The sequence below is a fragment of the Choloepus didactylus genome, chromosome 7, assembly GCF_015220235.1.
Source record: "Choloepus didactylus isolate mChoDid1 chromosome 7, mChoDid1.pri, whole genome shotgun sequence".
NCBI lineage: Eukaryota > Metazoa > Chordata > Mammalia > Pilosa > Megalonychidae > Choloepus > Choloepus didactylus.
This window is the reverse complement of record NC_051313.1, coordinates 46,133,394-46,150,990: the sequence shown is the minus strand read 5'-3', so window position 1 is coordinate 46,150,990 and position 17,597 is coordinate 46,133,394. Positions and strand designations below refer to the sequence as shown.

Genomic DNA, 17,597 nt, shown 5'->3' with positions numbered 1-17,597 from the left:
ACTTTCTTGTTAACAATACACACATATATTAGCATGAAAGATCGTGACAGACAAAAAGCTACAGAAAACTGCAATGAGATATTTGCTGTCTGTCCTTAATAACCTGAGAGTTTCATGAATCTGTATACACTCTTCAAAAGTATTATAAAATAGCAAATGTTTTAGATTATTTAAAAGCTATTTATGTGTGTACAAATGGTAAAATAACATTGAAATTAGTAAAACTCAGGAGGAGGAATAATGGTCTCTGAACATTTACTAAATAAATACACAAAACTCTTGAAGAAATACTACTACTTGAGGATTTTAAATTATACAGAAGCAGAAGGTAAAATTGAAGAGAATGAACATAATTGGAGAGAACAAATTCTGGATTTAACTACTGAATTCCCTAAAGATTCTCAAAAGCAGATTTTTAGCAATAGACACAAATAAATCAGATTCGACCTTCTGTAAGAATCAGCACCATTAAAAGTTACACCACATAAAATACAAAAGGAAAAAAGTGATAAACATTCAGAAATAGAAAGAAAATGGCAGAAAATAATGGTTGAAATGATACTGCTTTTGACTAGCTGTTTCAATTTTTCAAAAAAGATTTCAATATCTACTATGTGTCAGGGATTACTCTAGATGCTGGAGTTACAACAATGAACAAAACAGACAAAAATCCTTGCCCACGTGAAGCTTATATTCCAGTGGAAAGGAAAGATCAACAAACAAAATAAACAAAGTATGTAGTGTGCTAGATGGTGATTATCAGTGCTATCCAGAAAAATAAACCAGGATTCTCTATGACAGATTTGGATTCAGTTTCTTTTTAGCAAGTTTCTCATCCTTTAACCCCTATAACCAAACTGTGCATTGTGTCTGCTTAACAGACTGTATGCCATGAAGTTCAAGAAACACAACTGTGATTTACAATTATGGTTATAATTTCTTCTGTTTTCAAGACTTTATGGCTTCCTATTTATTTGAAAGATTAAGTTCAGCAGTTTACAATTTATTAATTATGAACACGTAAAAGTGCTGTATAACAATGAAAATATTCATGACCGATAGCTGTTCACCTACATTTTTCAATATAGAATTTTATGAACTATGTTGCATCTAAATCATTTTGTATGCCTAAAATTAGATCAGCAAAATATTCTTTTTTTAAAAACCCACAATTTCAAGTTCCCTCCAAAACCACCCCTCAAAAAAAACTATTCTACTCCCAAATAATCTAGAATGGGGGGTCTTCCTCCTTTTTACATAAGAGAAACTGTGGGAGAGAAATCTAGAAAGAAAAACAAAGAAAGAGGATTTCATATGGCTATCAAGAGATCCCTAAGAAGAAACAATACACTTTCAACAGACTTCATAAACTCTCAAGTGATAAAACAGTATCTTGAGTGGAAAACTAATGCACAAAGCTCATGTTTCAGACAATTGCAAAAAGTCATTTAATTGAAGGCAGTGACTAACCAAGACCACCTGTGCCCAATACACTGCTGACAAATTACAAAGCAGGAAATCCAAGGCAGCTCTACTTTATCAATGTCAACTCTCAAAACAACACCGTTCCAAATAAAAAGGAATAGATATTCAATATTAAAACTACAAGTAAAATCTGAGTTGCAGTGTTAAAACAACAACAAAAAGTATCCTTATTTTATATATTAAAAACAATTCTGATGGCATGACATATGGCAATGCACAAATAAAATGCACTAAGAAAAATGGCCAACTCACTAATCAGTAACTGGTTTATACAGGTCTTCTTTAGAAGTCTGTCCATGTAAACCTATCAAGAACTTTAGCCCTTATGTAATATCCAACAAGAACTGATACTATCTACTTGTGCGGGGAAAAATAACAGAAATAAGAGAACTTTCTATTTGCTTGATTAAAAGAGAATTTCTATCATTAGAATGAATAAAATTACTCTGAACCTGAAATACATTCTGAAATGTCAGCGTACCTACTTTTGTACCTGAAGGCTGAATCCAACTAACGTTTTGCAAAAGCTTTCAATTAAGTTTACATGGCTATCCTGCAACTCTCTGGATGAAAAGCTTGGAGGCTGGCTAAAGATAACCAAGATGACTGACTGAATGTAGGTGAGCACCACTCCTTAAGAAAGCTACAATTTCAACAAGAAAAGCAGTCGTTCTATCACAAATACTTTATAATACAAGTGGCAAACAACTGCTTCTCAGTTTCAGGATGTTAAATACGCACTAACAAGGGTTCAACTGTCATTTCATATTGTTTGTGAAGCTTCACCTTCAGCTATATAAATTTAGGAAAATAAAGCTTATTCTGGTAAAACCAAAATTTTTAAGTGAATTATAGATTAGTCACTAATCTTAATGTATATCCTAAATTTCATATATTTAGTTTAGAACATTTGACATTCATAGCTTCTTCTCTAAGGTTTCTAGATCCAAATTACCATAAGACAGTAACCAACTATTTGTGGCAATTCAACACATCTGTAAATCTTATAGAAATTAAAGTCAAAGAAAAAAGTTACTAAGAAGTAAGTTGAGTTGACAGCCAAAGCAAAATTAAATATAGTATACCTAGGTAGAATATAAGGTTTTATTACATTTTCTAAAAATGAAATTAAAAGTCAGACATCACACTGAGCCTAACTTGTTGCACAAGTGAAATGAATAAGGGTCTGGATATAACTCTGTACTTTTCTTACAAAATCATATCATCCACATTAGTAATAATAGCAATAATTATTATTACTCTTAAGTGTCTTTCAAAGCATTTATATTGCTCTCCTTAATTATGTTATCAGTAGACAGAACATACCAAATGAGGTAGATAAGGGCAGAGAAAGAGAAAAGTTGCCAAAGATTATATAAGACAGCTGAAAACCATCCTCTGAAACTAATTTTTTAAATCAATATCCAAAGAAGCACCATAATTCTCAATCCTGTAATAACTTATTGTATTTCATAGCCCAGTAAATCACATCCAACTCAAGATAAAAAGAAATGGTCATTCACTAATGTATGGACATGAACTAGAAATGTATGAACAATCCTGAGACCTAGCCAATATTAGCACTATTATCAATACAGATTTTTAATGGTATAATTTGGCCTTGAGGCAAGGAGAAAGACTAATTTTTCAAGATTCTTTCTTGCCCTAATTGAAGAAGGATCACAGACACATACAATTATTAAGAAAACAGTTACCATTAAACATTCTCTTTATCTGTATGTGATCCTCACAGATGACAATAAGTGACCAAATGTGACAGAATGGGATCGCACTCATCAACATAATCAACTGCAAGTCAAAATGGTGTTTTGTGCCCTTCCTCCTCTACTGTATCTGCCAAGTCTCACCCTGTGAAACCCTTCAGCACAGTGAAGGCAGGCTTCTATAATCTTCTGAGAATACAAGTCTTTTCAAAGGCAGTATATCATGACTATAAGGAATCCTCCATTACTTTACCACACCTGCTTTAGGTTGTAAACCATATGGAGTATATTATTCTTCTGCTAACTAATCTTCAATAACTTCAGAAGGCAATTCCAAATTATTTTTAATGCAGCCTGTATTGCACATGTTTTGAACCAAGGTTTTTTTTCTAGTAACTGTTACATCTACACTGCCTCAAAGCCAGGTAAAATTAGCTTTTGCAGCATTATTTCTGGTCTGAATTCCAGTTTCTTTCCTATACAAGTTCCTAGGCAACAAGATAGGGTTCACAAGTCTCAATAAATGACACTCAGCTCATCTGTTATAGCAGAGAGAGTATGTTTAAAGTAGGTGCTTTGCTGTCCTCTGAGTGGGACTCATTCTCTTAATAAGCAATAGCTGTTTTTAAAACCTGGGTCATTCAAGAGCAGGACATTTCAGATAATTTATTTTTCCCACCAAGAAAACTTTTTAAATTTCATAGTGTTGACTCTGAGAACACAATAACTAACGAGAAGGACTACTCCTTGAAAATACTGGGTTATTTTCCAAATGGTAAGACAAAAAATAAAAACAAACATTGGTGTTCAGATGAAATTCCAGCAAAAAGAAAAACCCCTATTAAACATAAGACAACAGACAACATCAACCTTTGCCTCACTACCTTGAAGAAGTCCAATATTCTATACATTGAGGTCATATATAAAGACAGCATCTAAATGTCTAGGACCCTGCATCCTGAACTCACATTAGGAAAAAAGCATTTGCAGAGGAGGAAATCCATATTTCACCAAGAATTCTCCAAATGAAAGGGTAAAACTCAGGGAGCATATGTTCCGGCGGGGGGGGGGGGGGGGGGGGGGGGGAGTGGAGAAAGAAAAAGAAAACCCTCTTGTATCGATATAGTTGATGGTGGTGATTTTTTCTGTCATCAGTTGGGTTTTGATGTCATTATTGTGATTTGTCAGTAAATAAGTAACATCTTATCATCAATAAACATTTATTTAGCACATTGTGGGCATAACATTATAGATTGTTAAATATAAAAAAATCCTAAATGTAACACAAAAAAGAAATAATAAGGCAGAAACTCAATTTAAAATTATAAGCTAACAATCTTTATATAAGGCAGACAGTCTTCTAATGACAAAGAAAACAGATTTCAAAAGCCAAATATTTGTACACAGGGATAACAGGAAAATATCACCATAAGACAAGTGTATGATTTCAGAAAGCTAAAGTAAGAAAAAGAACAACTGTTACTCTTGTACTTGCATCATATATACCAAGAAGGTAGGAAAATACAATAATCTAAGTTGAACTATTTAAGCAATGTCAGTGTTCATTTTCTTCACTATGTATTACCAATAATTCAGGCTTAATGGTGAAAAAACAAAATATGAAAAAGTTACTTGCTAAGACACAATAAACATAATTGTTAAAACTGTATGTGAACATACTAAATATAAAAATTTGGTATATTCAACTATTAAAATCTATGAATCAGAAACAAAATAAAACTGAAATCCTATTTAGAAATATTTTAAATAGATTTAAAAGCACTAATTTCTATCCCCTCTCTCCAAACTGAATATATTCATCAGAAATCAATATAATACAGAAAATAGAAAGTTTCGCTATAATGTTTCAGGTTCCAAAATACGTGCAGTGAAAAACTTCAGGAATTCAGAGGTTTCAAAACCAAACACATGTAACTTAATTTAAAGTCCTCAGGGGTGAATTTACCGTCTTGTGACCGTTCTGGCAAGCCACATGTAGCGCTGTCTGCCCCATGGAATCCTCGACATCGACGTCACTAACATGCTGCACGAGGTCATGGAGTAGTTCTGTCCGTCCATTCACAGCCAGCCAGTGTATCTGTGCAGCCATTTAGTTACTTAACATTTGTGCAACAGTGTTTCATATGCAAACAGCAGAACAATAATGCTATTATTTCTCAACTGTAAACATGATACACAAATAAAGATATTTTAAGCCCATATACTTTTTTTCCTATGTGTTTGTATGGGGGAAAAGTATGCATCAAGATGTAGGTTACAACACCATATACTTTTAAGTATCCTAAGCTTAGAATCAACCAAATATTCTGCTTCTTAGATGACCCTGAACTTTATGCATAGCTTGTCTCTAGAAAAAAAGGTGCTAGATAATTTTCCTTCCCCAGAAGCAAACTTGAGTTAAAAAGTACTTAACACAGCAGGTGCTACGTTCTTTACTTCCTTTATTTTAAAAGTAATGCATGTATCTTACATATATTAAAAAATAAATAGGGAGGTTAAAATAAACATAAAACACCTGTAATTATACCACTCAAAGATAACAACATTAAAACTTTGGACTCTGCATTTTTCACTGATTTTTTTCATTACAAAATACATCATGAGATTTCTGTTTTAAAATGGCAGATTGAACATCAGCTTCTACTTCTTCCTCAAACTCCACTGAGAAGATAGTAAAGGGTACTTTTTCTTAAAGGACAAACCCACTAAGACAAAGAAAAGGAGAGAAGACAATAACAACAAATTTTGGAGGCCAGGAAGTAATAACCAACTCGCCAGAACAAAAGCTGAATCCTAAACCAGAATTAGAGAAAGCCAAGACGGGAGGTGATTCAGGTAACAGGACTCTCAAAATGCTCAAGAACTGATAGTACCATGCACCTCTTGAAGGGTGAAGTGGGGAGGGTTGGTTCAAAGTGTATTTTATAAGACTTAGACCTCAGATCCTCATCCCTTCCCAACTCTGCTCGGCCAGTGACTGCCCCTCTCCAACTCCGACAAAAAACAAGAGTCTTACAAAGCAAAGGGTCTTAGATAGGAGACACCAGGAACACTGAAGCAAGAGTCCCAGATTGAAAAAGGGAGATTAAGTACCAGTTTACAAACTGAATACTGACATCCCAAAACTGTCTCCTCTACTCAGATCCAGAATGCTAACATCTTCCCAGCTTTTGGAAGAGCTTTCTCTAGGAATGTGACCAGCTCAAGAGTAAATGCAAGAAACTAACAGCAGGAAGGGCCCTAAAGGAAACTGTCCAGGCAAATTACCCTACACTGAAGCCCCTAGTAAATAAATCTCACTCATGCAGACAGCTTTCAAATTATTTTTCAATGTTCTACCTGACATATGACAAATGCATCTAATTTGAAAGACAAAACAAACAAAAAGCAAGGATTACAGGGCAAAAAACAAAATGAATATTCAAGAAAAAAGTTCAAAAGAATACACTATATTTAGTACTCTCAGAGAGGTAAGATACTGCTTGCATTCTTGAACAAGAACAGTATGCCATTAGAAAAAAAAGACAGTGGGAAAACAGAGCTCTCAGAAACTAATATTGTGATAGACATAAAAAAATGAAAAGAAAATTCAGAAGATAATGTTGAGGGATCTCCCAGAGAGCATAAAAAGGCAAAGAAATGGCAAAACAAAAGAAAGAAGTGGGAAAATTAAAGGCCTGGTCCAAGCAGTCCATTATTTAAATATTAAGAGTTCCAGAAGGAGAGAAGGGGGGGAAAAAAAAAAGGATTGGAAATGATTAAAGAAATAATTTGTGAAAATTTCTCATGAGTTTCCAAGTTGATAATGCCCCACTATCATCCAGGAAAAAAATGGATAAAATAAACCCAAACCAAGACACATGTTCATGAAATTTTACACCTCTAAGGACAAAGTAGCCTTCTACAAGTTTTTAGAGAGAAAAATCCAAACAGGTTCCATAAAAAGAATCAAGAATCAAAATGGCACCAAACTTCAAAAGTAAAAGCTAGAAGACAATGAAGCAATGCTTTCCAAATTCTAAGGAAATGATTTCCAACCTAGAATGTTACTGTCAGTTAAATTATCAATTAAGTTTGCACAGACTCAAGTCATATTCAGACATGCAAAATGTCAACAAATTTACCTCCCATGCACCCTTTCTCAGGAAACTACTGGAAGATGTGTTCCAGCAAAGTGACAGAAAAGCTATCAGTAAAGACAGACATGGAACCCATATAACAGAGAACACAAAACAAGAGAAAGGCAAAAGGGATCCCCAGGATGGTGGTGAAGAGACACTCCAAACACTTTGCAGCAGGCCTAGAAATCAACCAATCCAGTCTAGAGAAGACAGAAGGATCCAGAAAAAACTTCTTCAAGACATAATCAAGAAGATGAAAGGTACTGAATACCTATTAAGAGAATATTTACAAAGCTGAGGGAGCGTTTGAAAATGAATTAACGAGAAGTACTTGGAAACCTAAACAAATAAAAGAATAAAGCTATAGGAGGCGGGGCAAGATGGCAGACTGGTGAGCTGTATGTTTTAGTTACTCCTCCAGGAAAGTAGGTAGAAAGCCAGGAACTGCGTGGACTGGACACCACAGAGCAATCTGTCTTTGGGCATACTTCATACAACACTCACCCCACCCCCCCCGCCAGGCTCAGTCCCGTGGGAGGAGGGGCTGTCAGCTCCGGGAAGGAGAAGGGAGAACTGCAGTGGCAGCCCTTATCGGAAACTCATTCTACTGATCCAGACTCCAACCATAGACAGACTGAGACCAGACACCACAGAATCTGAGAGCTGCCAGCCCAGCAGAGAGGAGACAGGCATAGAAAAAAAAAAACAACACGAAAAACTCCAAAATAAAAGCAGAGGATTTTTGGAGTTCTGGTGAACACAGAAAGGGGAAGGGCGGAGCTCAGGCCTTGAGGCGCATATGCAAATCCCGAAGAAAAGCTGATCTCTCTGCCCTGTGGACCTTTCCTTAATGGCCCTGGTTGCTTTGTCTATTAGCATTTCAATAACCCATTAGATCTCTGAGGAGGGCCCTTTTTTTTTTTTTTTAATCCTTTTTTCTTTTTCTAAAACAATTACTCTAAGAAGCCCAATACAGAAAGCTTCAAAGACTTGCAATTTGGGCACGTCAAGTCAAGAGCAGAACTAAGAGAGCTCTGAGTCAAAAGGCAATAATCCAGTGGCTGAGAAAATTCACTAAACACCACAACTTCCCAAGAAAAGGGGGGTGTCCGCTCACAGCCACCATCCTGGTGGACAGGAAACACTCCTGCCCATCGCCAGCCCCATAGCCCAGAGCTGCCCCAGACAACCCAGTGTGACGGAAGTGCTTCAAATAACAGGCACACACCACAAAACTGGGCCTTCCCTGCAACCTCAGCTGATTGTCCCAGAGTTGGGAAGGTGGAGCAGTGTGAATTAACAAAGCCCCATTCAGCCATCATTTGAGCAGACTGGGAGCCTCCCTACACAGCCCAGCAGCCCAGAACTGCCCTGGGGGGACGGCACTCACCTGTGACATAGCACAGTCATCCCTCAACAGAGGACCCGGGGTGCACGGCCTGGAAGAGGGGCCCACTTGCAAGTCTCAGGAGCCATACGCCAATACCAAGGACTTGTGGGTCAGTGGCAGAGACAAACTGTGGCAGGACTGAACTGAAGGATTAGACTATTGCAGCAGCTTTAAAACTCTAGGATCACCAGGGAGATTTGATTGTTAGGGCCACCCCCCCTCCCCGACTGCCCAGAAACACGCCCCACATACAGGGCAGGCAACACCAACTACACACGCAAGCTTGGTACACCAATTGGACCCCACAAGACTCACTCCCCCACTCACGAAAAAGGCTAAGCAGGGGAGAACTGGCTTGTGGAGGACAGGTGGCTCGTGGGCGCCACCTGCTGGTTAGTTAGAGAAAGTGTACTCCACGAAGCTGTAGATCTGATAAATTAGAGATAAGGACTTCAATAGGTCTACAAACCCTAAAAGAACCCTATCAAGTTCAGCAAATGCCACGAGGCCAAAAACAACAGAAAATTATAAAGCATATGAAAAAACCAGACGATATGGATAACCCAAGCCCAAGCACCCAAATCAAAAGACCAGAAGAGACACAGCACCTAGAGCAGCTACTCAAAGAACTAAAGATGAACAATGAGACCATAGTACGGGATATAAAGGAAATCAAGAAGACTCTAGAAGAGCATAAAGAAGACATTGCAAGACTAAATAAAAAAATGGATGATCTTATGGAAATTAAAGAAACTGTTGACCAAATTAAAAAGACTCTGGACACTCATAGTACAAGACTAGAGGAAGTTGAACAACGAATCAGTGACCTCGAGGATGACAGAATGGAAAATGAAAGCATAAAAGAAAGAATGGGGAAAAAAATTGAAAAAATCGAAATGGACCTCAGGGATATGATAGATAATATGAAACGTCCAAATATAAGACTCATTGGTGTCCCAGAAGGGGAAGAAAAGGGTAAAGGTCTAGGAAGAGTATTCAAAGAAATTGTTGGGGAAAACTTCCCAAATCTTCTAAACAACATAATTACACAAATCATAAATGCTCAGCGAACTCCAAATAGAATAAATCCAAATAAACCCACTCCAAGACATATACTGATCACACTGTCAAACACAGAAGAGAAGGAGCAAGTTCTGAAAGCAGCAAGAGAAAAGCAATTCACCACATACAAAGGAAACAGCATAAGACTAAGTAGTGACTACTCAGCAGCCACCATGGAGGCGAGAAGGCAGTGGCACGATATATTTAAAATTCTGAGTGAGAAAAATTTCCGGCCAAGAATACTTTATCCAGCAAAGCTCTCCTTCAAATTTGAGGGAGAGCTTAAATTTTTCACAGACAAACAAATGCTGAGAGAATTTGCTAACAAGAGACCTGCCCTACTGGAGATACTAAAGGGAGCCCAACAGACAGAGAAACAAAGACAGGACAGAGAGACTTGGAGAAAGGTTCAGTACTAAAGAGATTCGGTATGGGTACAATAAAGGATATTAATAGAGAGAGGGAAAAATATGGCAAACATAATCCAAAGGATAAGATGGCCGATTCAAGAAATGCCTTCACGGTTATAACGTTGAATGTAAATGGATTAAACTCCCCAATTAAAAAATATAGATTCGCAGAATGGATCAAAAAAAATGAACCATCAATATGTTGCATACAAGAGACTCATCTTAGACACAGGGACACAAAGAAACTGAAAGTGAAAGGATGGAAAAAAATATTTCATGCAAGCTACAGCCAAAAGAAAGCAGGTGTAGCAATATTAATCTCAGATAAAACAGACTTCAAATGCAGGGATGTTTTGAGAGACAAAGAAGGCCACTACATACTAATAAAAGGGGCAATTCAGCAAGAAGAAATAACAATCGTAAATGTCTATGCACCCAATCAAGGTGCCACAAAATACATGAGAGAAACACTGGCAAAACTAAAGGAAGCAATTGATGTTTCCACAATAATTGTGGGAGACTTCAACACATCACTCTCTCCTATAGATAGATCAACCAGACAGAAGACCAATAAGGAAATTGAAAACCTAAACAATCTGATAAATGAATTAGATTTAACAGACATATACAGGACATTACATCCCAAATCACCAGGATACACATACTTTTCTAGTGCTCACGGAACTTTCTCCAGAATAGATCATATGCTGGGACATAAAACAAGCCTCAATAAATTTAAAAAGATTGAAATTATTCAAAGCACATTCTCTGACCACAATGGAATACAATTAGAAGTCAATAACCATCAGAGACTTAGAAAATTCACAAATACCTGGAGGTTAAACAACACACTCCTAAACAATCAGTGGGTTAAAGAAGAAATAGCAAGAGAAATTGCTAAATATATAGAGACGAATGAAAATGAGAACACAACATACCAAAACCTATGGGATGCAGCAAAAGCAGTGCTAAGGGGGAAATTTATAGCCCTAAACGCATATATTAAAAAGGAAGAAAGAGCCAAAATCAAAGAACTAATGGAACAACTGAAGAAGCTAGAAAATGAACAGCAAACCAATCCTAAACCAAGTACAAGAAAAGAAATAACAAGGATTAAAGCAGAAATAAATGACATAGAGAACAAAAAAACAATAGAGAGGATAAATATCACCAAAAGTTGGTTCTTTGAGAAGATCAACAAGATTGACAAGCCCCTAGCTAGACTGACAAAATCAAAAAGAGAGAAGACCCATATAAACAAAATAATGAATGAAAAAGGTGACATAACTGCAGATACTGAAGAAATTAAAAAAATTATAAGAGGATATTATGAACAACTGTATGGCAACAAACTGGACAATGTAGAAGAAATGGACAATTTCCTGGAAACATATGAACAACCTAGACTGACCAGAGAAGAAATAGAAAACCTCAACCAACCCATCACAAGCAAAGAGATCCAATCAGTCATCAAAAATCTTCCCACAAATAAATGCCCAGGGCCAGATGGCTTCACAGGGGAATTCTACCAAACTTTCCAGAAAGAACTGACACCAATCTTACTCAAACTCTTTCAAAACATTGAAGAAAATGGAACACTACCTAACTCATTTTATGAAGCCAACATCAATCTAATACCAAAACCAGGCAAAGATGCTACAACAAAGGAAAACTACTGGCCAATCTCCCTAATGAATATAGATGCAAAAATCCTCAACAAAATACTTGCAAATCGAATCCAAAGACACATTAAAAAAATCATACACCATGACCAAGTGGGGTTCATTCCAGGCATGCAAGGATGGTTCAACATAAGAAAAACAATCAGTGTATTACAACACATTAAAAACTCGAAAGGGAAAAATCAATTGATCATCTCAATAGATGCTGAAAAAGCATTTGACAAAATCCAACATCCCTTTTTGATAAAAACACATCAAAAGGTAGGAATTGAAGGAAACTTCCTCAACATGATAAAGAGCATATATGAAAAACCCACAGCCAGCATAGTACTCAATGGTGAGAGACTGAAAGCCTTCCCTCTATGATCAGGAACAAGACAAGGATGCCCGCTGTCACCACTGTTATTCAACATCGTACTGGAAGTGCTAGCCAGGGCAATCCTGAAGACAAAGAAATAAAAGGCATCCAAATTGGAAAAGAAGAAGTAAAACTGTCATTGTTTGCAGATGATATGATCTTATATCTAGAAAACCCTGAGAAATCGACGATACAGCTACTAGAGCTAATAAACAAATTTAGCAAAGTAGCGGGATACAAGATTAATGCACATAAGTCAGTAATGTTTCTATATGCTAGAAATGAACAAACTGAAGAGACACTCAAGAAAAAGATACCATTTTCAATAGCAACTAAAAAAATCAAGTAACTAGGAGTAAACTTAACCAAAGATGTAAAAGACCTATACAAAGAAAACTACATAACTCTACTAAAAGAAATAGAAGGGGACCTTAAAAGATGGAAAAATATTCCATGTTCATGGGTAGGAAGGCTAAATGTCATTAAGATGTCAATTCTACCCAAACTCATCTACAGATTCAATGCAATCCCAATCAAAATTCCAACAACCTACTTTGCAGACTTGGAAAAGCTAGTTATCAAATTTATTTGGAAAGGGAAGATGCCTCGAATTGCTAAAGACACTCTAAAAAAGAAAAACAAAGTGGGAGGACTTACACTCCCTGACTTTGAAGCTTATTATAAAGCCACAGTTGCCAAAACAGCATGGTACTGGCACAAAGACAGACATATAGATCAATGGAATCGAATTGAGAATTCAGAGATAGACCCTCAGATCTATGGCCGACTGATCTTTGATAAGGCCCCCAAAGACACTGAACTGAGCCATAATGATCTTTTCAACAAATGGGGCTGGGAGAGTTGGATATCCATATCCAAAAGAATGAAAGAGGACCCCTACCTCACTCCCTACAGAAAAATTAACTCAAAATGGACCAAAGATCTCAATATAAAAGAAAGTACCATAAAACTCCTAGAAGATAATGTAGGAAAACATCTTCAAGAGCTTGTATTAGGTGGCCACTTCCTAGACTTTACACCCAAAGCACAAGCAACAAAAGAGAAAATAGATAAATGGGAACTCCCCAAGCTTAGAAGTTTCTGCACCTCAAAGGAATTTCTCAAAAAGGTAAAGAGGCAGCCAACTCAATGGGAAAAAATTTTTGGAAACCATGTATCTGACAAAAGACTGATATCTTGCATATACAAAGAAATCCTACAACTCAATGACAATAGTACAGACAGCCCAATTATAAAATGGGCAAAAGATATGAAAAGACAGTTCTCTGAAGAGGAAATACAAATGGCCAAGAAACACATGAAAAAATGTTCAGCTTCACTAGCTATTAGAGAGATGCAAATTAAAACCACAATGAGATACCATCTAACACCGGTTAGAATGGCTGCCATTAAAGAAACAGGAAACTACAAATGCTGGAGGGGATGTGGAGAAATTGGAACTCTTAATCATTGTTGGTGGGACTGTATAATGGTTCAGCCACTCTCGAAGTCAGTCTGGCAGTTCCTTAGAAAACTAGATATAGAGCTACCATTCGATCCAGCGATTGCAGTTCTCGGTATATACCCGGAAGATCGGAAAGCAGTGACACGAACAGATATCTGCACGCCAATGTTCATAGCAGCATTATTCACAATTGCCAAGAGATGGAAACAACCCAAATGTCCTTCAACAGATGAGTGGATAAATAAAATGTGGTATATACACACGATGGAATACTACACGGCAGTAAGAAGGAACGATCTTGTGAAACATATGACAACATGGATGAACCTTGAAGACATAATGCTGAGCGAAATAAGCCAGGCACAAAAAGAGAAATATTATATGCTACCGCTAATGTGAACTTTGAAAAATGTAAAACAAATGGTTTATAATGTAGAATGTAGGGGAACTAGCAGTAGAGAGCAATTAAGGAAGGGGGAACAATAATCCAAGAAGAACAGATAAGCTATTTAACGTTCTGGGGATGCCCAGGAATGACTATGGTCTGTTAATTTCTGATGGATATAGTAGGAACAAGTTCACAGAAATGTTGCTATATTAGGTAACTTTCTTGGGGTAAAGTAGGAACAGGTTGGAAGTAAAGCAGTTATCTTAGGTTAGTTGTCTTTTTCTTACTCCCTTGTTATGGTCTCTTTGAAATGTTCTTTTATTGTATGTTTGTTTTCTTTTTAACTTTTTTTTTCATACAGTTGATTTAAAAAAGAAGGGAAAGTTAAAAAAAAAAAAAAAAGAAAGAAAGAAAAACAAGGAAAAAAAAAAAGATGTAGTGCCCCCTTGAGGAGCCTGCGGAGAATGCAGGGGTATTCGCCTACCCCACCTCCATGGTTGCTAACATGACCACAGACATAGGGGACTGGTGGTTTGATGGGTTGAGCCCTCTACCATAAGTTTTACCCTTGGGAAGACAGTTGCTGCAAAGGAGAGGCTAGGCCTCCCTATATTTGTGCCTAAGAGTCTCCTCCTGAATGCCTCTTTGTTGCTCAGATGTGGCCCTCTCTCTCTACCTAAGCCAACTTGAAAGGTGAAATCACTGCCCTCCCCCCTACGTGGGATCAGACACCCAGGGGAGTGAATCTCCCTGGCAACGTGGAATATGACTCCCGGGGAGGAATGTAGACCCGGCATCGTGGGACGGAGAACATCTTCTTGACCAAAAGGGGGATGTGAAGGGAAATGAAGTAAGCTTCAGTGGCAGAGAGATTCCAAAGCGAGCCGAGAGGTCACTCTGGTGGGCACTCTTACGCACACTTTAGACAACCCTTTTTAGGTTCTAAAGAATTGGGGTAGCTGGTGGTGGATACCTGAAACTATCAAACTACAACCCAGAACCCATGAATCTCGAAGACGGTTGTATAAAAATGTAGCTTATGAGGGGTGACAGTGGGATTGGGAAAGCCATAAGGACCACACTCCACTTTGTCTAGTTTATGGATGGATGAGTAGAAAAATAGGGGAAGGAAACAAACAGACAAAGGTACCCAGTGTTCTTTTTTACTTCAATTGCTCTTTTTCACTCTAATTATTATTCTTGTTATTTTTGTGTGTGTGCTAATGAAGGTGTCAGGGATTGATTTAGGTGATGAATGTACAACTATGTAATGGTACTGTAAACAATCGAAAGTACGATTTGTTTTGTATGACTGTGTGGTATGTGAATATATCTCAATAAAATGATGATAAAAAAACAAAAAAACAAAACAACAAGTGTTCAAATAAGGAATCTCAATTATCTAAACCTATTTTTGACCATCTTCCTGAATTTCTTGTTAAATCTCTTTGAAATGCCACAGTTGCACTCCTGGAAAACTTGTCTTCCTGGTTTTCAAATTTCTGTTTATTATTACAGCTTTTCAGCCAGAATGCCAGGTCTTTGTGCTGTACCGTTTCTTAAAACTGGAGACCAGCACATTTCCCCCAATTCAAGTACTTGCCTTTCCATTTGAGAAATAAAGCCATGCCAATTTAAAAAAAAAAAAAAGAATAAAGCTATAATAAGGCAGGAAACAGAAACAAAAGGTATAGAGTTTGGAAAGAAAGAAAGAAAACTGTATTTGCAGATGATATCACTGTCTACACAGAAAATTCCAAGGAATCTACTTAAAAATATCTTCTAGAATACATTAGTTTGGCAGGTCACAGTACACAGAACCAACACACAAAACACCAATCACAGTTCTATATATTAAAAATAAACAGAAACAAATTAAAAATACAATACTATTTACAATTGCTCCAAAAATGGACCACAAACTAAAATGTAAAATGTGGAACTATAAAACTTTCAGAAAAGAAGCTAGGAGAAATCTTCAGGATCTAGGGCTAGGCAATTGAGTTCTTAAACTTCATCAAACTTACATAAAAGGAATATTTAGACACATGCTTAACAAAACATGTACAAGATCTATACGTTGAAAATTAAAAAAACACTGATGAAAGAAATCAATGACCTAAATAAAAGGAGAAACATACAGTGTTATGGATTGGAAGTCTCAAGACAACATAGGGAGGTCAATTTTCCTTAAAATGATCTATAGGTTTAAGGCAATTCCAATCAAAATTCCAGGCAAGGTGTTTTGTAGACACAAACAAGCTTTTTCAAAAATTTATATGGAAAGGCAAAGGAATAAGAATAGCTAAAACAATCCTGACAAAAAAGAATAAAGTGGGAGGAATTACTCCACTTGGCATCAAGGCTTACTATACAGCTATAGTAATGAACAGAGTATGGTATTTGCGGAAGGACAGATAGATAAACCAATGGAACAGAACAGGAGACCAAGAAATAAGCCCACACAAATATGCCCAACTGATTTTTGAGAAAGGTGCAATATCAATTCAATGCAGAAAGGACAGCCTTTTCAACAAACAGTGCTGAAGTAACTGAACGTCCATAGGTAAAAAAAAGATAAACCTCAACCTAAATCTCACATCTGATACAACTATCAACTCAAAATGAACCATAGATTAAAATGTAAAATAGAGAGCTATAAAACTTTTAGAAAAGAAGCTAAGGGAAATCTTCAGGATCTAGGGCCAAGCAATGAGTTCTTAAACTTCACCAAAGTTACATAAAAGGAAAAACTGATAAACTGGACTGCACCAAAATTAAAAATGTTTACTCTGAGAAAGACCCTGTTAATAGGATGAAAAGACAAGCCACAGACGGGGAGAAAATACTTGCAAAACACAAATTTAACAAAGGACTAGTATCTAGAATATATAAAGAACTCTCACAACCCAAAAGTAAAAAAAAAAAAACCATTTAGAAAATGGGCAAAGACATGGATAGGCATTTTAACAAAGAGGATATACAGATGGCAAATAAGCACATGGGAAGATGTACAACATCACTGGCCATTACAAAACGCAAATCAGAACCACAATGAGATATGATACCACAACATACCTATCGTAATGGCTAAGACATAAAATAGTGGCAACACCAAATCCAGGTGAGGATACTGAAAAACTGGATCACTCATATATTGCTGGTAGGAATGTAATATGGTACAGTCACTCTTGAAACAGGGAGTTTATTATAAAACTCAATATGAAACTACCATACAACCAGAACTGCACTCCTGGGCATTTGTCCCAGAGAAGTCAAAACTTATATTCACACAATAACCTGCATAAACTAGTGCTTATGTTTATAGGAGCTCTATTCATAATAGCAAAAAAACTAAAAATGACTTAAATGTCCTTCAGCAGGTGAATGGTTAAAGAAACAGTAGCACATCCACACCATGGAATACTATTCAGCAATAAAAAGGAACCAACTATCACTACAACCTAGATGAACCTCCAGGCAATATGCCA

The 17,597-nt window shown here is 36.8% G+C and overlaps 1 protein-coding gene across 6 annotated transcripts in view; it reads right to left on the bottom strand.

The window, feature by feature from the left end:
- HACE1 (HECT domain and ankyrin repeat containing E3 ubiquitin protein ligase 1) overlaps positions 1-17,597 on the bottom strand; it is a 110,938-nt gene that overhangs the window by 76,867 nt on the left and 16,474 nt on the right. For 3 of the 6 annotated variants that reach the window (XM_037843341.1, XM_037843342.1, XM_037843345.1), the window contains one exon: positions 5,176-5,307. The exons of 2 other annotated variants lie outside the window; for them this stretch is intronic. In XM_037843341.1, the coding sequence (XP_037699269.1) occupies positions 5,176-5,307 (132 nt within the window). Of the gene's footprint in view, positions 1-5,175; positions 5,308-17,597 lie in introns of those variants that run through there. One more of the 6 variants, XM_037843346.1, reaches the window with a different exon arrangement.